Source organism: Sorex araneus, chromosome 4 (genome assembly GCF_027595985.1).
Source record: "Sorex araneus isolate mSorAra2 chromosome 4, mSorAra2.pri, whole genome shotgun sequence".
Classification (NCBI taxonomy): Eukaryota; Metazoa; Chordata; class Mammalia; order Eulipotyphla; family Soricidae; genus Sorex; species Sorex araneus.
Genome location: NC_073305.1, coordinates 41,999,333 through 42,025,725, shown reverse-complemented (window position 1 = coordinate 42,025,725; position 26,393 = coordinate 41,999,333). Strand labels below are relative to the sequence as shown.

Here is a 26,393-nt window from a genome sequence, read left to right as displayed (position 1 = left end):
GAGGATCTTTCCAGATCAAGAGATGGTGCAGATACAATTTTTTTGAGTATTGGGAATTAATGTAACTATTCCGTTGAGGGGTATATTCGATATGCCAAAAACAGCAACAAGTCTCACAACGGAGATGTAACTGGTGCCCAATCAGGCAAATTGATGAACGGGACGATAGTGCTATAGTGCTACAGTGGGGGACTGAGAGGCGTCACATCTAGCAGTGCTCAGGCTTTTTTGCCTTGCTTAGTGCTCAGAGGTCACTCCTGGTGAGACTCGGGGGACCATATGGATTCCAGAGATTAAACTGTGGCCTGGTGCCTATAAGGCAATCGCTCTGCTCTCTGTATTTCTTTCACTCCAGTAACAGCAAGGAAGAAATACATAATCCTTAAAAGTTAATTACAAGGGAGCAGAGAAAGTTTAAATTTCTCAAGGAAGACTGGCAGCATGTTTATGAAATCATTTCCTCTAAGGAAACTTTTTTGTAGCATTTTCAGTGGTTTTTCATAACAATAGAAAATAAATTATTTGGGTTCTGCTTTGGGGCAGGGTGGAAACATCTGAACATTCAGATGAAAACATCCGAAATATGGTGGTGGGAAGGTGTAATGGTGGTGGGATGTTCAAATATTAAATGTAACCAAATATTGTGAACTATGTTATAAATTTTAAAAGTTAAAAAAAAAAGCTCTGGTTCTTTCCCATATGCCAGGTTTACCATATGTACATCCACCCAATTCTCCCAACCCAGTGATGCAGGAACTCACTCCTTTTTCCCAGTAAGGCTCAGGGGGAATATGCAGCTAGTTCAAAATTGACAAGCGGGGCCAGAGAGATAGTACAAGTAGGGAATTTACCTTGCATATGGCTGACCCAGGTTCTATCCCCATCACCCAAATTGGGTCCTCTGGACTCTGCCAGGAGTGGTCCCTGAGTGCAGGGCTAGGGGGAAGACCTGAGCACTGCCAAGTGTGGCCCCAATACAAAAACAGTATTTAAAAAACACCCCAGATTGACAAGATGGCAGACTGGGATTAGAACATATGTTTCTGACCCCAGAGTCTGTTCTATTAGCTACTGAGCTCTGCTAATCAGAATTTCCCCCTTTGTTAGGTTGTGCTGGCTCAATAAACAGGTTATGGACAAGAAATTTTTTCAGTTTATAAGGGCACAATATTTTCTGGTCTTTTTCATATATACCAAAGAGATGCAGTCTAGGTGGTTCTTCTTGGTTTTGATTTTGCCATACCCTGTGGTGCTTAGGGCTTCCTCCTGGCTCTGCTGTGCTCAGGGATCTCTCCTGGTGGGGCTTGAGGGACCATATGTGACTTTGGGGACAGAACCAGGGTCGCCACATGCAAGACAAATCACCTCACCCACTGTACTATCTCTCTGGCCCCTTATTTTTTCTTCTTGTGGTGCCAGGGCTTAAACTCATGGTCTTATTGCAAGGCATACACTTTATTATTTTTTTTTAATTTTTTTTGCAAGGCATACACTTTAATAAGTTACATCCACAGCCCGAGTTGTTCTTCATTATATGCAGATCTTTCTACAGCCAAGGAAGGGGAGACTGCAGCCAAATTTTGCTGTGTTTTATTAATCTAACAGTGATTTAGTTATACATTATAAGATTGGCAAAGCCTCTGCAAAGGACCAATGACTGGTGTTTATAATTTTGTTAAACAGGAAACATTCTTTTTTGCTTTTTTGGGTCACACCCAGCGATACTCAGGGGTTACTCCTGGCTCTGCACACAGGAATTACCCCTGGCGATGCTCAGGGGACCACATGGGATGCTGGGAATCAAACCCAGGTCGGCCGCATGCAAGGCGAATGCCCTACCCGCTGTGCTATCACTCCAGCCCCAGGAAACAGAATCTTAAAAGGGCATGATTTGCTGTGGTTTCACAGTTACTAAGTGCCCAAGGTTTCAGAGTTCTACATGTCTTTATAACACTGTTCAATGAAAAGAATCACAGATTAACTGCATTTTTAAAATACTGTAAATTTTCCCTGAATATAAAAGTAGTACATTCTCATTGTAGAAAATCTAGAAAACATAAAAAAGTATAAAGGGAAAAATAGAAATCACCTACAAATCTATTATCCAGAGTTAATAACTACTAACATTTTGGTTTGGTTTTATTTCATTCCCTTTTGTCCCTATGCATAAATGTCTTTCAATCATACTTCATTGTTTTTTCTTCCTTCTATCATTCACTTTATCCAAATATTTGCCCATTGGGATTCACTATTCTTTGAAAATGCTCAGAAGGGCCACAAAATCTACTGTGGACAGACCATCTTTCATTTAAACCCTATGCAGTTGAAAGTCTAGTTTTCTTCCTCCAGTGGTATGCTATGTTTGTGTAAATATTCTTTATTAATCTTTTTTTTTCTTTTTGGGTCATACCCGGCGATGCACAGGGGTCACTCCTGGCTCATGCACTCAGGAATCACCCCTGGCGGTGCTCAGGGGACCATATGGGATGCTGGGATTCGAACCAGGGTCGGCCGCGTGCAAGGCAAAAGCCCTACCCGCTGAGCTATCGCTCCAGCCCCTCTTTATTAATCTTTATCTACTTCTGGTTATTTTCTTGTATGGAATCTTAGAAACAGGGTTACAGTTGATGATACTAACCCTGTTAAAGAAAAACTTTCTTTTCCAGAAACAAGCAGTTAGTTCTAAGACCTACAGTGCTTAAGATGAGACTTCTTTCTCCTCATTATGTTTTCTCTGGTGTTGAATAAGCTGTGAGCTATACCGATAGGCTTTCCCACACTCATCACATTTATAGGGTTTCTCCTTAGTATGGGTTCTCAAATGTAAAATAACTTGAGAGGTCTGCCTGAAGGTTTTTCCGCATTCATTGCACTTATAGGGTTTCTCTCCAGTGTGAACTCTCTGGTGGTCAACAAGGTTTCGATTAGAAGTAAAAGCTTTCCCACACTCGTTACATTTGTAAGGTTTCTCTCTACGATGAAGTCTCTGATGTTCACTAAGGGTCTTCCTCAAAATAAAAGCTTTGCCGCACTCATCACACTCATAAGGTTTCTCTCCGGTGTGGATTCTCTGATGATCCATAATCTTTGTATTAGAAACACAGGTTTTCCCACACTCCTTACATTTGTAAACTTTTTTCCCTTTGTGCATTCTCTGATGCTGAGTGAGGTTTGAACTTCGACTAAAAGCTTTCCCACATTCAATACAAGTGTAGGGCTTCTCCCCAGTGTGAACTCGGTGGTGTGAAATAAGACCAGAACTCCGACTGAAGGCTTTCCCACACTCCTTACATTCGTAAATTTTCTCCCCACTGTGGATTCCCTGGTGTCTGATGAGGTGTGACTTACCACTGAAAGATTTCCCACATTCATTGCACGTGTAGGGCTTAAGGCCAGTGTGGATTCTCCGATGAACGACAAGGTTGGAACTGTGACTGAAGGCTTTCCCACATTCCTTACACTTATAGGGTTTTTCTCCTGTGTGGATTCGCTCATGCACCGTGAGGTTTGCACTCTGATTGAAGGCTTTCCCACACTCTGTACATACATACTGTTTCTTATTAGCTTGAATTTTCTCATTTACAGGATCAGAGCACTGGTCTTTTTCAGATTCTTGGGCACTTGCTTCTGGCAGTGCTTTATTGTCGTGAGCAGTCTTATGTTTGAAGCTTCTTGTCACTCTCCGCATTTTCTCTTGCTTGGGGCATTCCAAAGGTCTTTTAGAGGAATTATCTACATGTTGACTTCTGGGGTAGCACTTCTGTGTCACTCACCTGGAAAGATTCTGATCTTGATATGATTCTGATTTTTCGTAGTAATTTTTTGAAACTTACAGCTCCTCACTCCCAGTGTTACCATCTGACAGGGAGAAATGAAATTGCTCATGTTATCTGTTCTCTACACTAAAGAAAGGAGAATTATTCAAGGGTAGCAAGACATAGTAGAGCAGAAGGTCTCACATGGAAATATAAATATTCAGAGGAAGGAAGAACTGGTTAAAAAAAAAAGATAAAAATGTGTTAGCCCAGAAATCAAGGAAGAGACTAATAATAGAAAGCAAGAGTTCACTAATAGAAACCCAGTAAGTCCAGCATCAGAAAAATAAACATTTAGTGTAAAATCTATCCGGCTTTTCTTCCTGTTTCATAATCAGCTCCCAGAACTGGAACTCTTTAACTTTAAACCTGTTCTTAGAAACAATAAACAGGAAGAAGGCTGGAGAGATAGTACAGCAGGTAGTACAGCAGACAGTACAGCAGATAGCAGATACGTCCATGGGATGGCATGCAGCCATCCCAGGTTTGATCTCTAGCACCCACATGGTTCCCGGAGTCCACCAGGAGTGATCCCTGAGTACGAAGCCAGGAATAAGCCCTGAGCACCACTGGGTGTGGCCCAAGAAAACAAAGAAAAATAAAATAAAATAAACTGAAAGAGTTGTTTGGAAGCTCAAATAATCAATCTTCAGATAAGTTTGGCTTTCAGTTATTTTGTTGCTGTTGTTTTGGGGTCACACCCTGGCAGCACTTAGGGGACTACATGTGCTGAAGGCTGTGAGAGAATTTGGGTTGGCCTTGTGCAAGGCAAGCGCCTTTACCTGCTTATTATGGTTCTGGGCCCTTGGCTTTCAGTTCTTGCTGGCTGATTCTCCTAGCACCAATGACACAGTAGTGACTAGCACTAACACTAAGCCAGGTGCTCAAGAACTGTTTCATAAAATAGGTAACTAGAATTGTCTCTGGGTTGGAGAGATAGAACAGGGGTCAGGGCACTTGCTCCGAACACAGTCAACTCGGGTTTAATCCCCAGTCTCCCAGCACCATCAGGAGTCATCCCTGAGTGCAAAGCCAGGAGTAAGTTCTGAGCATTGAAGAGTGTGGCTCCAAAACAAAACAAAATAAGATTTCATCTTCTGAGCTAAGTCCAGGCCCTATGGACAAAGCCCTTATCTACATTCCTGTTTTTAGCCTGTTTTGATAAAGATCACAGGATGGATTTTCCTATATTGATATGACCATATCCCTAGTCATATCATAGCCTCCTCTGTCGTGGATTGAGACATACATGTTCAATCTGTCCTCTTTGCACCATGTTATCATCCTGCCAAACTGAGTCTGTTGGTGAACTGAGAGGCTGAATTGAGGGAGAGTTGGGTGAAAGCATGAGCCAAGGACATTTATACCACCTTGACTGGCAAAATGATAAAGCATTTAAATATGGCTAAAGGGTAAAAGTATGAGACAATGCAACCAAGAGGATGTGATATATAAAACCAATGCTGGGATTGAGTGCCAATTTCCCAAGTTAACATGCATACATAAACCTAGCAGATCTCATATCTACGGGGGTGGATCATAAAAGAAAACAGAAAAATAACTCCATGGTACTGACACAAGACTAATTTTTTTATTATGCTCTTTTTCAGGACTACCCATATTGACAATTATAAAGTCATTTAAGAACATTTTTTTTCTTTTTGGGTCACACCCGGCTATGCACAGGGATTATTCCTGGCTCTGCACTCAGGAATTACTCCTGGCTGTGCTCAGGGGACCATATGGGATGCTGGGATTTGAACCCGGGTCAGCCGCGTGCAAGCAAATGCCCTACCCACTGTGCTATCACTCCAGCCCCAAGCACATAATTTTTTTTTTTGATCACACCTGGTGATGCACAGGGGTTACTCCTGGCTTTGCACTTAGGAATTACTGAGTACCCCTGGCAGTACTCAGGGGACCATATGGAATGCTGGGAATTGAACCTGGGTTGGCCACGTGAAAGGCAAATGCCCTACCCGCTGTGCTATCGCTCCAGCCCCAAGAACGTAATTTTTGAACATAATTTTATTATGTATTTTCTCACTGGACTGGAGCAATAGCACAGCAGGTAGGACGTTTGCCTTGCACGCAGCCAACCTGGGTTCGATTCCTCCGTCCCTCTTGGAGAGCCTGGCATGCTACCGAGAGTATTCCACCCACATGGCAAAGCCTGGCAAGCTATCCGTGGTGTATTCGATATGCCAAAAACACTAACAACAAATCTCACAACGGAGACATTACTGGTGCCCGCTAAAGCAAGTTGATGAACAACTGGACGATAGTGCTAAAGTGCAATGCTACCTTCTCACATTGTTACATTGTTATGTAATCTTCCTATGATCATTTTAGCTACAATAATTGAGTTCAAGATAATTTACAAGATAATAACACAATTTTACTAGTGTTAAACAATTCTGCTGTTCCCAACAATTTAATCAGTATCAATAATGTTATCCTGGTCACTCTACAAAGTTTTCTTCCTATTGAAATATATTTCTAGAACAAAAGGGTCAGAGTGAAATTATTTTGCAGTATCATATATTGCCTTTCATAAAGTTGGATCAGTTTCTATAATCTCATCATTTTCTGAAAAAAGAAATTTTTTGGTTTTTTTGCAGAGATTGAACTCAAGACTCATGTACGCAAACATGCACCTGAGCTCTACGTCACAGCCCTGGCCCTGTTTCAAAGCTTCCTGATCAACCCAATCACACTCTGTAGAGAGGGACAGGCCCAATGGTAAGTGCTGAAAGCCAGCAGCAAGGTTGATGGGGGTTGGAGTTTTCATTCCAGAAGTGGGGCGTACCTCTGGCTCCTATGCACACTCATGCTTGAGATGTGAGGGGGGAAGCAGAGAAGATGGTGGGGAGGTGGAAGGTTCTTGCAGGAATCCTCACATCAAGCTGCTGCTAACACTCCTGACCAATCACGAAGAAGCAGAAGTGTGGACTTAAGTCACACTAAGTCAGAAGACTACAAAACACAGCGGGGTAGCAAGAGAAACCAACACCGAGGTTCTGAGAAACCAAGTTTCCTGTTTTTTAGGTCAGACCTGACAGTGCTCAGTGGCTGGTGATTTCCAATTGTGTTTAGGGGTCAATTCCCAGTGAAGCGCAGGGGAATGTGAGGTGCCAGGGACTAAACCTTGGAGTCCCTGCATTCAAAGCCAGCACTCTAACCCTTTGAGCTGTCTCCCCAGCCTTTCCTCCCTTCCCTCTGACCTAGCAGTGCTCAGAAACTAGAGCATTCCCAGTGGTGCTTTGGTACTTAGGGACTACTAAGAGATTCTGGGGAAAGACAGCATGCAGGGCCTGGAATTGAACCCAGGGCCTTCAACATGCAAGGCATGTATTCTACCACTTGAGCCACGTCCTCGGTCTTTCAACATTTCTCAAACTAGTAATTATTAGTAATCATTGAGCACTTTATCCTATATATGGCCTAACATAGGGAAACTTTACAAAGCATTATTCTGGTTTGAAAAGGGGGAGAGAAATTTAAAAATCATTGCAGAAAATCAGAAAAATAACTCTTAGTGGTATGAATTAATAGAGAGATAAATAGGTGGATGAATAAATTTTACATATGTATTGTAAGCCCTGAGCACCACCAGGGGTGTGGCCCAAAACCAAACACCAAAATAGTCACCCTGGTTTTCCTAGGACAGTGCTGGTTTATGTCTGCCATTCTAGAATCAGTGTTCATCGTGGCTACCCCCACATTTTTTTTCTTTTTGGGTCACACCCAGCAATGAATAGGGGTTACTCCTGGCTCGGCACTCAGGAATTACCCCTGGCAGTGCTCAGGGGACCATATGGGATGCTGGGAATCGAACCCGGGTTGACTGCGTGCAAGGCAAATGCCCTACCCACTGTGTTATCACTCCAGCTTTTTTTTTTATTTCCCCCCACATTAACTCATAAGTGGATCTTAGTTCCAATAATGCATTTCATTTCATCCCACCCAAGCATGAAACCAGGGAAAGACCATTTTAGGAAGATTCTCCCAGAAGGAGTATAAGTGATAAAAGAATGGAGGAACATAAGAAGAGTTGGGAGACATCCATAGAAAGGCAGTATGCCCAGCAACTGCTTGCAGCCATGTCTCTAGACTGTGAACTAAGCCATAGCCCCATGCTGTCCCAGGAAGCGAAATGATTCAATTTCTAACATAAATCTCCCTGGACTTAGTTACTAAAATACTAAAATACAGAAATCCCAAACCGCACGGCTGCGATAAAAGCCTTGCGATTTCATATCTCTTCATTCTCAGCAATGGAAAACTAATTATCAAATGCTTCCTTGTCAGTAGGGCTGTTTTTTGGGGGAGGGAGAAACTCCAACAATAGTGAGTTTTGTGTTGAAATATGGAATGTAATCAGGTAAAGAAAAAATGAAGTGAAATTTATCAGCTACGCAGGCAGGGGTGGGGGGTGGGGTGGGAGGTATACTGGGGTTTTTGGTGGTGGAATATGGGCACTGGTGAAGGGATGGGTGTTCGAGCATTGTATAACTGAAACATAAGCCTCAAAAAATTTGTAACTTTCCACATGGTGATTCAATAAAATAAATAAATTGTAAAAAAATAAATTAAAAAAAAGAAAGGCAGTATATATGTGTGGCCAGAAGTTCTTAAACTGTTCTCTTTGTGACCCTTTCTCCCAAGAAATTTTTATACAACCCGAAGTATAGAGGTGTATAAAATAGGCCTATAATCAGGCATTTGCTGATAACAAATCATGTAACACTGTCGCCCCTTTGTTCACCAATTTGCTCGAAAGGGGACCAGTAACTTCTTCATTGTGAGACTTTTTGTTACTGTTTTTGGCATATCGAATATGCCACAGGCAGTTTGCCAGGCTCTGCCATGCAGGCGGGATATTCTCGGTAGCTTGCCAGGCTCTCCAAGAGGGACGGAGGAATCGAACTCAGGTTGGCCGCGTGCAAGGCAAACGCCCTACCCACTGTGCTATCGCTTCAGTCCATAATAAAAGCATAAAGAAACATAGCATAAAAGTATAAAGATAACAAAGCATAAAGAAATTTATATGAAAGTTGCGTGACCCCTTATGGGGTGTAACCCACAGTGTCAGAATCTAGTTATTAGGGGCTGCAGAGATAGTACAGTGTTTAGGCCACTTGTCTTCCACGAAACGAGCCCAGGTTCGATCCCTGGCACGCCCTATAACCCCCAAGCACTGACAGGAGTCATTTCTGGGCACAGAGCCAGGAGTAACCCCTGAGCATTGCTGGGTGTGCAAAACAACCACAACAAAAGCTAGTTATTAGAGGACCCACCACTTTCCAAGTATCCAATAAATATTCTAAGAATGAACAAATTAATAAGATGACAAGATTCCAGTACAAGATAATGACAGGATAGAGGACAATGAAATCCAACTCTTTCCAGCAAGAAGGGCAGGCAGGGAGAGAGAAGTGCACAGGATGTGCCATAAGAAGCCTAGGGGAGTTCTAGAAGACTAAGGAAGCAAGACCTGTCAGGAGACCAGAAACAGGTGAGCTAAAGAGAGTCTGATCCAAAGGAAACCTATTTTCCATACTGAATGGTTTAGTCATTCCTTGAGAGGTCCTGAAAGTGCTCCCAAGCAGGAATGAAGTGAAGCCTTAGAAGGAGAATGGGAAGAGATCAGGAGTGCAGGGTTGGCAGGACACTCCAGGGGTACCCTGGCAACGGTGCATGAAAGTGCAGTCTCATACAATCACGAGAGACACATGAGGATCCACAGAGCTCTGGCCTACAGATCCTGAGGCTGACTGACTGGGTGAGGTTCCTGATCCCAGTACCACCATTTTGGGCCATGAGAAATCTAAAGAGGGGAGAGAGTCCAACTGAGAGAAAGAGGGGGGGGCAGGTTTTACCTGGGGAGGCAGTATTCCTTTAATTTACCTGTCAGTTCCATCTGAGCAGCGGCCACATGGTCCTTGGTTAATGATTAATGCGAGGGAGTGAGGAACAAAAGGCAATGCCTGAAAATAGATTTCAGAGAAACAAATGAAATTTTAAAATAAAAATTTAAAAAAGAACTAAAAGGAAATAACTAGGCAGTACTTGTTTTTAGGGAAAGGAAAGCCTAAGCCATAAGACATAGGTTGACACCAAAACAGAAAAGCTGACAGATTTGGCCATCTAAAAATTTCCGTACTAAAAAAGAACACGATAGATTTGTTTCATATAGTAGAGCTGCATTACAGTCATACGTGTATCTGCACTGTTCCTCAGATCCAGACATTCAGCCCTAAGTACCCAAGGAGCTGAGCACATGATACTGGTATGTGGATCCCGCACAGAGCCTTTTACAAAGATGGCATTTACATGCTGGATTTAAATGTTAAACAAGTCTGGGGTAAGGAATGTGGTTCAGTGATAAAGCACAAGACTTGTATATGAAGGACCTGAATTTGATCCTGGGAACAACAAAGAAAAAAAAGGGGGGACAATTCAGGATTCTATCTAATTCTGCCTGAATTGAGGGGTTCCTCAACACATGACGACCAACCCACTTGATCCATTAGTGTATCCCTTTTGTGCTGCAAACTGAACATAATGGTTTACTTGTACTTATGGCATTTCTGTCTCAGGATCATCCAAGGGTTGACATTCTTTAATAAACTGGCTTAGTTCAAGCACTGGGAGAATCTCAGAAGTCAGAGCTGGAAGGAACTCCATGGGCCACTTAGATTTATACAAATATGTAGAGATGGAGAACTAGAACTTAGTGGAGTGCTGGGAATTAAGCTTACATCTATCTCTCCAATGTGAGAATTCTACTATATAACATATCCTTTCCTCCCATCAAGGTCAAGGCCCCCTTCCCATATTCACAGCTTCTCTCTTTCTTGATAAATAGGCAACCAGAAATGGTCCTCAATTGAATGAAAGCTCCCAGGGTGAATCCCTGGCCCTCATACTATCCAGTTCCTGGACTAACTTCACAGTCCTCAGCTTCACTCCAAAAGATCTGCTCAGCAAAGTTTTCAGCACAGACTCTGGGTTTGGTGAGAAAATTTTCAGTGGGATCTTGAATCACTGCAAAGAGAAACAATTATGTCCTCTGAGAGATTAAACACTAAGTGGACACACAAGACTATGACCTGTGCTTGGATAACTTCCCATTGTGTAGAATATGAGCAGGAAGGATGATCATTCCCATTTTAAAGATGGGGAAACGAAGCTCCTGGAGATGGAATGATTTGCCGAAATGTATGTGGCTAAAGCCTACTGTATCAGAAGGAAATACTTAAATTATTCCAACCCATCACACCTGCTCCTTTTCACCCTTGCTTTTGAAATCTAAATACTCCCATATTCTTTTCTAAATGCAATATGCATTTTTCCTGAGTTCTTGCCATCTTGATTTCCACGTAAAGTTTGCAGAAGGGTGTAAGAAGGAAACGTTGCTGAGTCCTATAAAGTTTGGAGATTTTTTCCCCCCTCAGATCACCCATCTAATTTTAGAGTTCCAGGCTTCAAACCCTGTTTTGTGTTTCCCTCCCCAGGTTCGCAGGCTCTTTTCTCTTCCCCATTCCCTCTGCAGTGCCCAGAAACGTACCGAACCAGGGGTCTCGGATTGAGCCCAGGAGATCTTGAAAGTATTATATGCAAGGAGACTGCTCTGCTGCAGAGCTACGCTCCTGCCTCTGGCCCTTCCATCTCGATTCAGTTCTGCTTTGTCCATGTCACAATCCTAAAACCTAGCAACTAGGTGGGTGCGCCAATAGGTATTTGTGGAATGACTCTGTTGGATGTGCAACTTTGGCTAGTACTCTGCCCATCTCTCTGGATTCGCTTGGTCACTGGAAACTCAGCACCGCGGGGACTAGACTGGTGTGAGTGAAAGACGCAGCCGTTGGGGAGTATCTGAGCCCCTGGGCGCCTCGCCTGTTCCTAACCAGGCAGCCGGGCTAGTGGAGGGATGCCTGTCCCGGAACCGGGACCGCCGTCCGCCCGATCCCAGCAGGCAGTCAGGACCAGAGATCAGCGCCAAGACAAAGGGGTGGCACCAAACAAAGGGAGAGGGAGCTCCACGGCACCCCGCGGAGTCCCCGCGCCCTGGCAATCCTGGACGAGGGCCCGATTCTTGGTCCGTGGCCCCCACCCACTTCCAGAACCCAGCCCGAAAGCCACACCAAACCGCACATACCCCGCCACGAAAGCGCCCGACCCACGGCTTGGAACAAAGCGGAGAAGGAACTACGTCAACCGACTCCCCACTGGGCCCCATCCTAAGCCTCCAGCCCTTCTAGGCAGCGGGAGGTCTCCGCGTCTCTGTGCCCCGAAGGCTGGAGTCCTTCCTTCCAAGCCAGCCTGGTCAGCAGGGGCTGTAGCGCTACCTATAGCCCAATTTGCGCCATATCATTTGGTCTTGGAGGGGTGTGTTGTGGTGTGGTGTGTGTGTGTGTGTGTGTGTGTGTGTGTGTGTCTGTCTGTCTGTCTGTCTGTGTCTGTGTGTGTCTGTGTGTGTCTGTGTGTGTGTCTGTGTGTGTCTGTGTGTGTCTGTGTGTGTGCGCAGTCATGGAAAGAGTGGAGGGGCTGGAGGGGTGTGTGTGTGTGTGTGTGTGTGTGTGTGTGTGTGTGTGTGTTCAGCCAATGAAAAGAGTGGAGGGGCTGGAGGTGTGTGTGTGTTTGTGTGTGTGTGTGTGTGCAGTCACTGGGAAGAGTGGAGAGGCTGGAGGGTGTGTGTGTGTATGTGTGAGTTCAACCAATAGGACGAATGGAGGAGCTGGAGGGGATCAACATGGAAAGCATCATGTTAAGTGAAATGGGTCAGAAAGAGAGGGAAAGACATAGATTGCACTCATTTGTGGAGTATAAAGTAACAGAATGGGACACTAACACCCAAGAACAGTAGAGATAAGTACCAGGAGGATTACTCCAAAGCTTAGAAGCTGGCCTTGCATATCCTTGAGCGGGCACCAGTAATGTCTTCATTGTGAGATTTGTTGTTACTGTTTTCAGCATACCGAGTACACCACGGGTCACTTGCTAGGCTCTGCCATGCAGGCAGGATACTCTCGGTAGCTTGCCAGGCTCTCCGAGAGGGACGGAGGAATCAAACCCCGGTCAGTTGCGTGCAAGGTTGGGGGGCCAGATCCACGGGAGCCAGATCCACAGATCCAGAGAGAGACCGAGAGCCGGGAGAGAAGCAGGGAGAGAGAATGAAATAAACGGATCGAGCAACCAGTTTGGCCTTCCTTCTTCCTTCCGTCGCCTGCCTTTGACCGACAGCACACACAGTGGTTCTGGGGCACCGGACGCGGGCGGTGAGACAGAGCCGCCTAGAGAGCCAGAGAGTGCTCGCACCCCTCGGCGAGCCTTAGTTTTTTACACATCAGGACGTCGAGGGCAGTCATCTTGGTCTTGTAGCTGGCGAAGGACAGGCGAGCGTTGAGAATACTTTTCCTAGCTTCTGCCGCATCAGCCAACACTGCTGCTCTTCTCTCTTTGAGGTCTTCCTTTATCGCATCTCTACACAGCTTTGTGAGCTTTAGCTTGTGGTTGCCTGAGGCTCGTGCCAAACCACATTGATGAATAAGCTCGAGAGTTTCCGAAGACAGGCATCTGTTTGTGGCTTTCTCACTCTCGGCATTCTTCACACAGTCATGGAGGTGCTGAACCAGTCGATCGTATTCCTCGTCACTGTTGTCAAGAATGGCATCTTCTCACGTTGCTGCAATAGTGCCAAAGAGCTCCCAGTTGGTGGTCATTCTGGGAGTTGCCTTCTTAGACTTAAATTTTGCAGACCTTTCTCCCTGCTCTGTGAAGTAGAATTTCGCATGAAGGGGACGGTGGTCCAATGCCATTTGGAATTTTGGGACAACAGCGACGTCGGTCAGGCAAAACCTTTGATCAAGTATGATGTGGTCAATTTCATTGTGGAACTTTCCATTGGGAGACTCCCATGTCCAGCATTTAGATTTGGCCTTCTGGAACTGTGAGTTACCATGGATGGTCTTGGTTGACATGATGAATTCAGACAGTCTCTCACCCTGATCATTCCATTCTAGGCCATGGGTCCCAATGTGGAGTTCTTTGGGCGACCTTCTAGGACCTATCTTGGCATTAAAATCACCAGCAATGATCTTGTAGAAGATGTGGTCTTCTTTATAGAACATCTCCAGTTCCATGTAGAACCTCTCAATTTCTTCTTCATCGTAATTGGAAGTTGGTGCATAGACGATGAAGATAGAAACTGAAGGCAGTGAGCCACATCTATTCAAGCGTAATTGTCTGACACGGGTTGTTAGGCATTTGAATGAATCAATGCTTATGGCCATGTTCGTGTTGACAAGGACACCAACACCACCGACTCCTCTGTTGTCTCATGTTCTGAGGAACAATTTTTCTCCGGTGTCGAAAATGGCGTGATGTGATTGATGTCTTCTCATTTTGGTCAGACCAATGATGTCGTACTTGATTGATCTTCTGTGCTTGCACAGAAGGTCCTCGATGGATGCTTCTGATGCCAGTGTACATCCATTGAAAGTACAGACAATCATTTTAGTTTTTCTTTGTTTTGGCAGTCTAGTTTGTCCCTGAGATTTTTTCAGCCTCTCCTTGCTCATCTTTCTCAACACTGCCGTATTGGGGGCTCTTTCGGTGTCAGGTGAATGAGGCTGATTGTTGTTACTGTTGTTGGCATATCAAAAACGCCATGGGTAGCTTGCTAGGCTCTGCCGTGCGGGCGGGATACTCTTGGTAGCTTGCCGGGCTCTCTGAGAGGGATGGAGGCTTTTAGGGTGGCCTCTAATCGCCCTCAGAGATGTTACTATGGTTCACACCATATTTGAACTCCATCAAATATGGTGTGGGAATAATGGGTATTAAGTGTCTCATTCTACAAGAAAGTGATCATTGATGTAAAGAGAGGGGTACGGCAGGATGATACCATTTCACCGAAACTCTTCAGTGCCACCCTCGAGAACATCATGCGATGACTAGAATGGGAAGGAATGGGAGTGAAGATAGACAGTTGGCAATTACACCACCTCCGCTTCACTGATGACATCGTTCTCATAATGCCAAACATTAGCCAAGCGGCACAAATGCTGGCCCACTTCGACCATGAGTGTGGAAGGTCAGATTACAGCTGAATCTCAACAAGACAATGTTCATGAAAAACGAACTGGTCCCTGAAGCTCCATTTGCTCTCAATGGAACAAACATCTCCGAATGCAGCAGCTATGTGTACCTGGGTCAAAAAATCAACATGAGGAATGACTTGGCGCCAGACAGGAGGAAGAGAGCAGCATGGACAGCCTTCAAGACATCGAAGAAGTGGTTAAGAGGACGAAGAACCTCCGACTCCAGGCACATCTTTCCTATTCCACTGTTCTTTCTGCACTAACATATGTCTCAGAGACCTGGGCCCTACGCAAACAGAATGAAAACACTATTAGGATATCCCAAAGAGGAATCAAAAGAGCTATGCTAGGAGTATCACAGCTCACTCAACTGAGATAGGGAATCCGGAATTCTGACCTCTGTTGACGGTCAAGAATCAAGGACGCTGTCTCGTTTGCCAACGCATCAAAAATCAGATGGGCTGGTCATGTAATGCTATTCAGAGATGACCGCTGGACTAGAGCTGTATACCGACTGGATTCCATGGGACATCAGAAGACCGCGTGGCCACCCACCAACTAGATGGTAAGATTTCTTTGTCAAATCCCTGAATGAATGATTTGAGGCTTTTCCTGTTCCTGGAGCAAGCAGATATGATTGGACTGCACTATCGCGCGACAGGAACAAATGGCGACTTACTGGCGCCCGCTCGAGCAAATCAAAGATCAACAGGACAACAAGTGATACAAGTGATTGCTGCAACCTGGATGGAACTGGAAGATAGCACATTAAATGAAGTAAACCAAAAGGACAAACATAAGATGATCTTGCTTATCTTGCTATAATAATAACTGGGCAAGGGAGGGAATGCAATGGAGTAAAGGGGGATGCCTAGATCATCCTTTCTTTTTTTTTTTTTTTGCTTTTTGGGTCACACCCGGCAATGCACAGGGGTCACTCCTGGCTCTGCACTCAGGAATCACTCCTGGAAGTGCTCAGGGGACCATATGGGATGCTGGGATTCGAACCCGGGTCGGCCGCATGCAAGGCAAACGCCCTACTCGCTGTGCTATCACTCCAGCCCAATCATCCTTGAGTTCAGAGTATAGGGAGGAGAATGTCAGAGAGGAAGGACTCTGGGGTGTGCCTAAAATAAAAATGTCTATACCTAATATGTATTAAAGTTTTTTTTGATTCAGTGAGATTCTGTAGTTTGCAATACTGCTAATAATGGCCTCTCATGCACCACACTCATCTTTACTTTACCCCTCTTTACTCAAAGGGGTAAAAAGGGTGAAAAAGGAAAATGATGGGGGAGCAGGGTTCAGGGATCTAAGATACATTGTAATGTGGGGGAGTGGTACAGCTCAGATCCAAACGAGACTCAATAACAATGAAAACATGAGATTCAAACTAAACCACCAAATTAAAATGTCTGTCAAAGTGGCAGGCTAGTGGGAAGGAAGGGAACTTGGGAACACTGGTGGAGGTAAGTTGATGCTGGTGTGGGATTGAAACATTATATGTCTAGAATTCAACTATCATTTTTCAAAATTGTGTTTCTTTAAATGAAAATATCTGCAAATATTTTAATATACGTAGTATAGATATCTAAATATACATACATACACATATTGCACAAGGCAAGTGATGTAGCTTAGTGGTATAGCACATGCTTCATATGAAGTCCTGGATTTGATCCTGGCACATATATAAATAACTAAAACTGGGCCTGGGAGATAGGACAGTGGGTAGAGTATTTTCCTTGTATAGGTTGGCCTGTGTTCAATTTCCATCCCCACATATAGTTCCCTCTATGTGAGGAGTGTTCCCGAGCATAGAACCAGGAGTGATCCCTTGTGGGGGTCCTGTCCTGTCCAGCAGGAAGGACCCTCCGTGGGGCTGAGAAAGGGTCACAGTCAAATAAACAGATGCAGAGCCAGAAAGCAGCAAGAAAGAGGGAGCTTTATTCTACTGGCAGTTACAGCATTTATACTTGTCAGCTGGGAGGCAGTGGTATGGTATACGTGCCTGGACCCCTGTACAAACAGTAGTAAATTACAGATTGTGACATGTCCATTTGTCATGTCAGGCATGGGTATCGGCTAGTGAAAACAATGGCGAAACAATAAGGTCTGTAAGGTCAGTAGTGGCAACCTTGTTACAGGAAATTTAAGCAAGCCTGGTAGATAAGAGCCAGGCTTGTAAAATGGCTCCCTATAATCCCTGGGCATTGCTGGATGTGATCTAGACCTGCGCCTCCACCAAAAGGAAAAATCAAACAAAAAGTCCCCCAAAACGACAAATCTGGAGTTCTAAAGAGAAAAAGTACTAAGTGCAATTGTTATGACAAAAAAATGAAGGCAAAGCAACATGAACAGTATCACGTAAGAAAAAGTTCTAATCACATAATAAGAGTGAAGAATTTTATAGGATTATTCAGTTCAAGCTCAAATAACTTCAATTATTCGACAGGACTAGAATAGCAAAGAGGCTTAGAGCACCTGTTTTGCAAGTCTATGGTCAAAAGTTAAAATCCCTGGTGTCCCACATTGAGAAGCATGATCCTTGCAGCTCTGATATGGTTCCTAGCACTACAAGTATTTTCTACCATGTCATTGTCAGGTAAATGTCATTGTCATTGTAAGTACCACAAAAATGGGTGTGACATTGGGTGAGCACTACAACTAAAATGATGTATGAGTCTCTTGCCCTCACACCTAGCTGTCTTCACCGGGGCTCCTCGGAGGGGGTGGGTTGAGTTTCCCTCCCCGCCCCAAGCAGAGCCCCTGCAGCCAAAGACCCACAGTCATGATCAAGGCCCCTCTCCACACGTTCGGATGAGCCTCACGCATGAAGGAACTGGCAGAGGAACCAGGTGTGCGGGACCCGGGGCCAAGATCTCCATGCCTGCTCAGATAGAGACTGGGCCTCTTCTGCCCAGATCCCCCATTTTCCAGTAGCCAGGCGGTCACACCCAGAAACTGCCCCTGGTGCCGGGTAATCCCATCAACGGCTAACATCCAGAGATTATAAAACCAAGCTCCCAGAAGTGTGTGGCCGCTTCGTGGCCGTGCGACATCTTATAGCCTAGTTCTCCCTCTCGGAGAACCTGGCAAGCTACTGAGAGTTTTCTGCTGGCATGGGAGAGCCTGGCAAGCTCCCCATTGCGTATTCATATGCCAAAACCAGTAACAATGATGGGTCTCATTCTCCTGACCCTGAAAGAGCCTCCAATGTGGCACCATTGGGAAGAACGAGGAAAAGAGGCTGCTAAAATCTCAGGGCTAGGATGAATGGACATGATACTGAGACGGCTCGAGAAAATCGACAATCAACAGGAGGATGATGATGATGATGATGATGATGATGATGATGATGATGAGCATCACAGTCAGAAAGTATTCTTCCTGGCAAACACATGTGAGTGCTACCATGATGGCCGGCAAGCATCACCAGTGCTTAAAAAGCCCCCCTCTAGCCCCTAACCAGCAAGCACAATCAAGGAGTTCAAACCTTGGCAGTACTACAGCTGAGTGGGCAAGTGCCAAAACCTAATGTGCAACCCCTGTTGCACTACAGCAACAACAACAAAACTGTGCATACAGAGAATTGCAGTCAGCCATGTGTACAACCCAGCATCAATGCTATAACATTACTCAACAAATGTAAGGGGGTAGGAGGAAGAAAAAAAAAACAAGTTGCATTAGTTCAGAAAAAAAACACACAATGATTTACAGATACATAATAGCAAAATTTCTGAAAGTAAAATCTTGAGTGCAATCACTGTAGAAATAAAAATGTTGGTAAAGAGACATCTACTACAATTCATCCCTTCCCCAAAGTACCAAGCCCACTTGCTTTTAGCCTTTCAAGAATAATTCCCACAATATGAAAACTTTCAGAGAAAGAGAACATTCTAAATGTACTTTTGAAAAGACAGCAAAACTTTAGAAATTTCATTTTTGTGCCACACTTAACAAAAATGAGCACAAGCAAATGGATTTTATTTGGTTCAAGCTCAAATAACTTCAGTTATTCAAAAAGTTTTCAATAAAATAAATTCACTGTATCACTGTCATCCCGTTGTTCATCATTTTGCTTGAGCGGGTGCCAGTAACATCTCCATTAATCCCAGCCCTGAGATTTTAGCAGCCTCTCTTACTCATTTTTCGCAATGATTGGAGGCTCTTTTCAGGGTCAGGGGAATGAGACCATACGGGATGCTGGGAATTGAATCCAGGTCACCACATGCAAGGCAAACGCCCATCCCATTGTCCTTACTATCCTCCTTTTCTGATTTTCCTAGATATGCCCGTGATTCTAAACACTGCTTATTACCCTCAATTTCCCCTCCCCTCTAGTTCCATGGATTTCTCTTTCACAATGTGTCACATCTAGCACTTTCCATTTCACTCAAACCTGTTCAGGCAATAAGTGCCTCTTGTCTATTCTCTGACATTAGTCTCCTACCAAGCTTCAGCCCGGCAGTCTCTGCATTCAGTTCACAGTGCTCACACGTGCTACTTTAATTCCATGAAATTTCTAACAAATCAGCTGTTACCTACTTCCCTCTCCAATCTTCCCAATCTCATTCAATGGCAAGATCCTATATAAGCAGACCCCAAAGCACAAAAAAAACAGTTTCTTAGTTTACTCCGACTCTACCTCACTGAGGTTCAAGAACTCCCACTTAGTTGATGTGTTTAAATCCTTTGCACCACTGCCTAATACTTTTCTCCCCTTCAACAGTCCTCCTCATTTTTTTTTTGCTTTTTGGGTCACACCCAGGGATGCACAGGTCACTCCTGGCTCTGCACTCAGGAATTACCCCTGGCGGTGCTCAGGGGACCATATGGGATGCTGGGAATCGAACCCAGTTCAGCCGCATGCAAGACAAACGCCCTACCCACTGTGCTATTGCTCCAGCCCCTCTCCTCATTTTTCATAGTCTAATCTCACTATGGCCGTCCCAGGTTTGATTCCTCTGTCCCTCTCAGAGAGCCTGGCAAGCTACCAAGAGTATTCTGCCTGCACAGCAGAGCCTGGCAAGCTCCACTTGGTGTATTCTATATGCCAAAAACAATAACAACAAATCTCATGATGGAGACGTTACTGGTGCCTGCCTGAGCAAATCGATGAGCAACGGGATCACAGTGATACAGTGAATCTCACTTTCTCCACCAGGGAGCAGTCTCCACTCCCTCCCGAACATAAGATCTCACTATTTATATATTACATTACTAATTTGTGATAGCATCGAGTGCCTGAGCATGGGTATCACTCCAATGGATGCTATGCCTTTCCTTACAATTACGACTGACTCAAATATTAGAAAGCAAACTTTTTCAATGTAGTAGAGAATATTAGATCGTCCACGTTCAACAGTAACTTTCCTAGAAGATGGATTTGAGAAATACACTATTACAGAATAAGCAAAAAGAAATAGCCACTAGCGGGTAGATCAGTGAGGGATTCTAATACAGTGGGGATGGAAAGATGAGGAAACTCCAGGGAAGAGAAAGGAGGTATGACTTGAGGCCAGAGCAGGGAATGCAAGTACTGAGTACCCATTGGGGAAGTGGTATGTTGCTGGGTCACACTGGGTTCCAGGGGATAAAGCCTCACTGAGGGGTGAGCTAGGAGGAGACTCCTTAGCTGCACCCAGATCTTTCATCTCTTCTTAATGCATTTCATTTTCCAGTGCTGGAGCTAAAACCTACAGTGAGGGAAATACAATTGGGTTCAAAAAAGCATCCTAAAAGGTACCCAAGCTCTCAAAGAAACACCCTTTAGAAAGGAAGCAAAAGAAACGAATGAAGTGTTCTTTCTAGACCCACTGGTATTGGAGGAAGACTGTCAAAGCAGAATCTATAGCTTGGCAGATCATTCTGTCAGTTTCCCAGACACAAATATTGAAGACCATCTAATTTAAAAAAAGGATCCAGGAGATTAATTTAGTACACTTCCTATGGCTTCAACTTATAGGAAACACCTATGAGTAATTTTTTTTTGCTTTTTGGGTCACACCCGGCATTGTGCAGGGGTTACTCCTGGCTCATGCACTTAGGAATTACTCCTGGCGGTGCTCGGGAGACCATATGGTATGCTGGGAATTGAACCCCGGTCGGTCGTGTGCAAGGCAAACTCCCTACCCGCTGTGCTATCACTCCAGCCCAAGACAAATGTTTTAAGGGCAATAACTTTATCTTGATCATTACAATGCATCAAGAGCGAATATTTGGCCTAATATTGGTATTGTTAAATCAATACTTTTTAGCCACCTTTCTTTTGGTATTTCCTAAGAAATGTGGAGGGTTATCTGCAAATCTAGTTTTCAATATATATTATTTCCCCCTAATACCTTATATTAGGGAGAATTATTTATATGGGCTGGAGTAATAGCACAGTGGGTAGGGCATTTGCCTTGCATGTGGCCAACCCGGGTTTGATTTCTCCATCCCTCTCGGAGAGCTCGGCAAGCTACTGAGATTATCCGACCCCAAGACAGAGTCTGGCAAGCTATCAGTGGCGTATTCAATACGCCAAAAACAGTCACAACAAGTCTCACAATGGAGATGTTACTGGTGCCTGCTCGAGCAAACCGGTGAATAACAGGACGATAGTGCTACAGTGCAAAACTTTCTACAAAGAACTCAAATACAATTAGATTACTGGTCTAGGGAGAGAGTTCAAAGGCTTAAGTTGTGTGTTTTGCATGCTGGAGGCCTGGATTCAACCCCTGGCACTGCATGGTTCCCTGAAAACTTCCAAGGACTTGAAGCACTGTGTCAGGAGTAGCACATTAGAACCTCTTGGATGTGGCCCAAACACATTAAAAAGTAAAAAGGATAGACTAGATCATACCAAGCTCTCTCTCCTTCTCTCTCCCTGTTTTCTCTCTATTTCTCTATATCTCATTCTGGCACTAGGAATTGAGCTCAGTGTCCCACACATGCAAGTCATGTGCTGTCCCATAGAGCCATATCCCTGGCCCTGAAAATACTAATCCTTAGCAACCAAGAATATCTCTGAGTACAGACCTTATATTCCCAATCTTTGCAGTTATCAAACCAGCTCCTCAAAATCTTATGGCTACTAATTTTTAAATCAATATTTAGTGGAGAAAACACTGTCTAAAAATAACATTTATAAACTCTGGCATGTCCATACTACAATAGATGGTAAAATTAACTTCAATATGCTATGCTGGACTTGCACTATTGAGTTACATCTGCCAACATGAGGGGTATTCCTTACTGTGTATCCCTCCTCTATGGTGGTAGAACCAGAAATCTCTCCAGGGCTTTGATTTTCAGGCTCTCATTTCAATGGTTCTTTTTTTTTTGGTGTGTGGGGGGTTACACCCAGCTGGTGCTCAGTCCTTATTCTTAGCTCTGCACTCAGGGATCACTCCAGGCAGGGTTTGTGGGACCATAGAAGATGTCAGAGATCGCACCTGGGTCAGCTGTATGCAAAGCGAGAGCCCTACCCACTATACTATTGCTCTACCCCCTGAATTGGATAGTTCTTGTAAATAGATATGAAGCTAGCAGAAGTTGTGGAAACTAGCAGAAGACAGAACTTAACTGCATTATGACAGCACAAATTTGTCAATTATCAACTGTTAAGCCCTGACACAGTTCCTGCTAGGTATTTGGGCCACCCAGTCGTTCATTTATTTTCCTTACAGATATGAACATTCATTCTAATTTTGATGAGATGGAATGCCATAGCAAGATTCTAGAAGGAAAGAACTGACTTAGAATGCAGGGAGCTGGAAAATTTTACTCTTACACTTAGTGATAATAAGCAATAACTAGAGATTCAATCACTAGTTTTCAACCTTTTTGTGTCTGCAGAGCAGTGAAGACAGGACATATATTTTGACATCATTAGAGCAGAAATAAAAAACATTATAAGAACATTTTGTTAGTTTCCTTATCCACTGTACGATCCAAGCTTGCCATGAGTCATAACTATCACCTTTTTCTGAGGCTTCATAGGTAAAATACTGAATTTTATTTATTTATTTATTTATTTATTGTTTGGGGGCCACACCTGGAGATGCTCAGGGGTTACTCCTAACTCTCTGCACTCAGGAATCATTCTGGTGGTACTAAGGGGACCATATGGGATGTCAGAGATCAAATCTGGGTTGGCCTCATGCAAGGCAAGTGTCTTACCTGCTGTGCCATTGTTCCAGTCCCAAAATACTAAATTTTAATGGAGGAAACATTCTCATGCTGAGGCAAAATATGTAGGAGAAAGGGAAAATTCTCTCCCATCCTCCTTACACAATACCATTCTAAACCTATTATTTTTTTTTTGCTACTTATCCTTGCCCAGTTAATCCCTGAAATTGCTTCTGTAGGGTAGATAATCATCTTTACAGAAAAGCATTGAATAAAATGATGTGCTGAGTACTGGTAAATTTTAGATACATCACCTTGGAAGACAGTAAAAGTAGAAGACATACTAATCCTGCTGTCTCAGTTACCAGAGAGACTTACCAGGAAAATCCATGGAATGGTATTCTGATGTATCCATTTAAGCACTCATTTACATTATTTTGAAGGTATTCTCTACATACTATTAAATCTATTATCAATTAACCTTACATCATGGAGATTATGCTAGGCAATCTAAACTGGCCTGATTAAATAATTTGTATGATCAGGCTATCAGAGCTAAAGCTTCCACCAAGAAGAAAATCTGCTGAGAGACAACATCTTCAGCTTGTTCGTGAGTTCCAGCCTTCCCTTCCTGAGAGCCTGCCCTAGAGATCTTAGACTTGCAATCTAATGTAAGCTACTTTCTGGCAGAAACACAAATATGGATACAAAATACATGCTTGTGTCCATGCATGTGTGCACACGCGGATAGGTATATGTATACACACACATGCTATATCTGCAACTTTATGCTTCTCTTGTCACTGAACTTGGTAGCAATGTGGTCTAAAAGTCAGATTTCCCCTGTATCATACTGCTCTTTCCAACTCTTCTACAAATTCAACTTACCTTGGTTTTTACATTTGAGAGAAACTCAGAAAATATAAAATCAAAATTAGAAGAGGCAAAAAGACTTGAGTTGAGTTTGGAAACCTTGAAAAGGACTAAATAATTATAAGGCCAAGAATGTCACTTTCATTGGGAACCTCAAAGGCAGGAATGTCGGGAATGGACTCTGACAGCCTACAGATGTGAGTAATGAGGACTGCAAAGGTCAAGCCCTCCCCAGTGACTGCACCTCCATCCTACCCTAGGTACGTTCCGCCTGCCAGGGTGGCTTTCAAGACCTTCAGGCTGAATTCAGGCTATAACACAGTCTTTCACAAATTGTTTCACAGAGCTTCCTTGAGATTTACATTTCTTTTTACATTTACATTTTGATTTACATTTACATTTACATTAGATTTACATTTCTTTTTTGGAGCACAAAACTTTGTACTCTCTACACAAGTACTGGCTCGGGGATCCGAAGCACCTACAACCCCAGATCCTCATTTTAAGAATGTTTCCTCCCAGAGTCTGGAGAAATAGTATAGCAGGTAAGGCACTTGCCTTGCCTTACACGCATCCCATCAGGGTTCAATTCTGGGAATCCTATATGGTGCCCTGAACACCGCCAGGAGTAATTCCTGAGTGCAGAGCCAGGAGAAATCCCTGGGTGTGACAAAAAAATAAGAATGCTTCCACACAGGGGCTGAAAAAGTAGGGCATTTGCCTTCACACAGTGGATATGGATTTGATCCCTGGCATCCCATATGGTCACCCAAGGACTGCCAGAAATTTCCTAAGTTCAAGGCCAGGAGTAAGCACAGGATGATGTCTAGCTCCCATTCTCCTTTGCTCACCTCTCCTGATCCACTGAGGTGTCTCTGGAAATCCTGCACCACAGCCAAGACCTCACCGCTCTCGAAGTAGTGCAGTTGCATCGAGGTGCGCAGCGCCCCTGGCAGGATGCTCAGGAACTGCTCCAGCACCAGCAGCTTCAGGATCTGCTCCTTGGTGTGTACCTCAGGCATCAGCCACCAGTGGCAGAGCTTCTGAAGCCATCTCAGTGCCTCCCTTGGCCCAGACATCTCATGGTAATACAACTGCCTGAAGTGCAGCTGGAAATTTTCACAGACAGGAGGGTGCGTCTTTTGGAGACTGCAGCCTTGCCCCCACGTCTGGCTCCCTGGCTCTTTCTGGATGGCCAGGATTCCCTCCTGTTTCTGGAGAACAACCCCTCTGGGGATGAGGCCTGACATTTTCCTGCCTTGGGTGGCCATTGTGAGCCCACAGAGAAGGCTATCCCAGTTGTAGTTTGTCCTGAATTTGGGTTTCAGGAGTTGTCTTTCAGAGCTGGAGGTAAGAAGTAGGGGAGTGTCACCTATGGAAATTTCAAGAGAAAAATGACCGTCACTGTAAGTGTTCAACTCGGTGCTGATGATAGGCCCTCAACAGATAAAGAGAAAAGCTCTAGGAAGGAGAACAACCAGGGCTGGAGCTGTAGTACAGTGGGTAGGACACTTACCTTGCATGCCCCAAACTCAGGTTCAATCCTCAGCACCACATATGGCCCCTGAGCCTGTCGAGTGTGATCCCTGAGCACAGACCCAGGAGTAAACCCAAAGTACTACAGGGTGTGACCCCAAAACAAAACAAACACAAAGGAAAACAACCAGAGGCTGAGACTGAAAGGGTAAGGCATGTACTATACTTCATGTTGAGTACTGTAAAAGTATATTTAACTGCCATTAAGCCTATGTTGAAAGTGTGTGCTTAAAGCTCTTGTACTCTTCCCCATTGTGATACAGAGAGAGAAAATTTGGGACTAAAATTCTAGAAACAAATCTAGAAGTCACGTATACTCTTTCCCTGTTTGGGATCTGTCTTCTTTTTTGTTTGAGTGGGGTAGGTTTGGGCCACACAGAGCACTGCTTAGGGCTCACTCCTGGCTCTTCACTCAGGGGTCACGCCTGGTCAGCTCAGGGATAATACAAGGTATTGGGGGTTAATAGGGTTGGCCATGTGCAAGAGCTATACAATCAGTCTGGCCACTCCTTACAATTTCTCACAAACTCCATCTGTCAAGCCCCAAAACAAATACCATTTTTTTCTTGAAGGTTTTCCTGATTGCGCCATGCAGGAGAGAGCTGGCAGTTTCACTCTTTGTTCTTCTAGCTAGGACTCTATTTTTTATTAGTTTGGCAGAGGGAGACCCAAGCAGTGCTCAGGAGACTGTGGGGTGGGGGCATCTGTGATGATTCAGCACAGGGGCCCACGTATGCAATAATGGGACCGGAAAGATAGTACAGTTTGTAGGGAACTTGTCTTGCAGGAGGCCGATCTGAGTTTGATTCTGAGCACTGCAGATGATACCCCAAGTTCTGCCAGAAGAGACCCCTGAGTGCAGAGCCAGCATGAAACCCTGAACACCACCACATGTGACCCAATAACAACAGCAACAACAAAGTTTTTTTAGAAAGCAATACAGCTCAGT

General features: G+C 44.2%; 1 protein-coding gene across 1 annotated transcript; it reads right to left on the bottom strand.

The window, feature by feature from the left end:
• Window positions 1–1,658: 1,658 nt before the first annotated feature.
• ZNF660 (zinc finger protein 660) lies at window positions 1,659–25,179 on the bottom strand. Its single transcript, XM_055135149.1, is given in 3 exon segments — window positions 1,659–3,746; window positions 20,471–20,619; window positions 24,760–25,179. Coding segments are annotated over 3 exon segments (1,617 nt in total). The 3' UTR covers window positions 1,659–2,698.
• Between the last annotated feature and the right edge of the window lie 1,214 nt (window positions 25,180–26,393).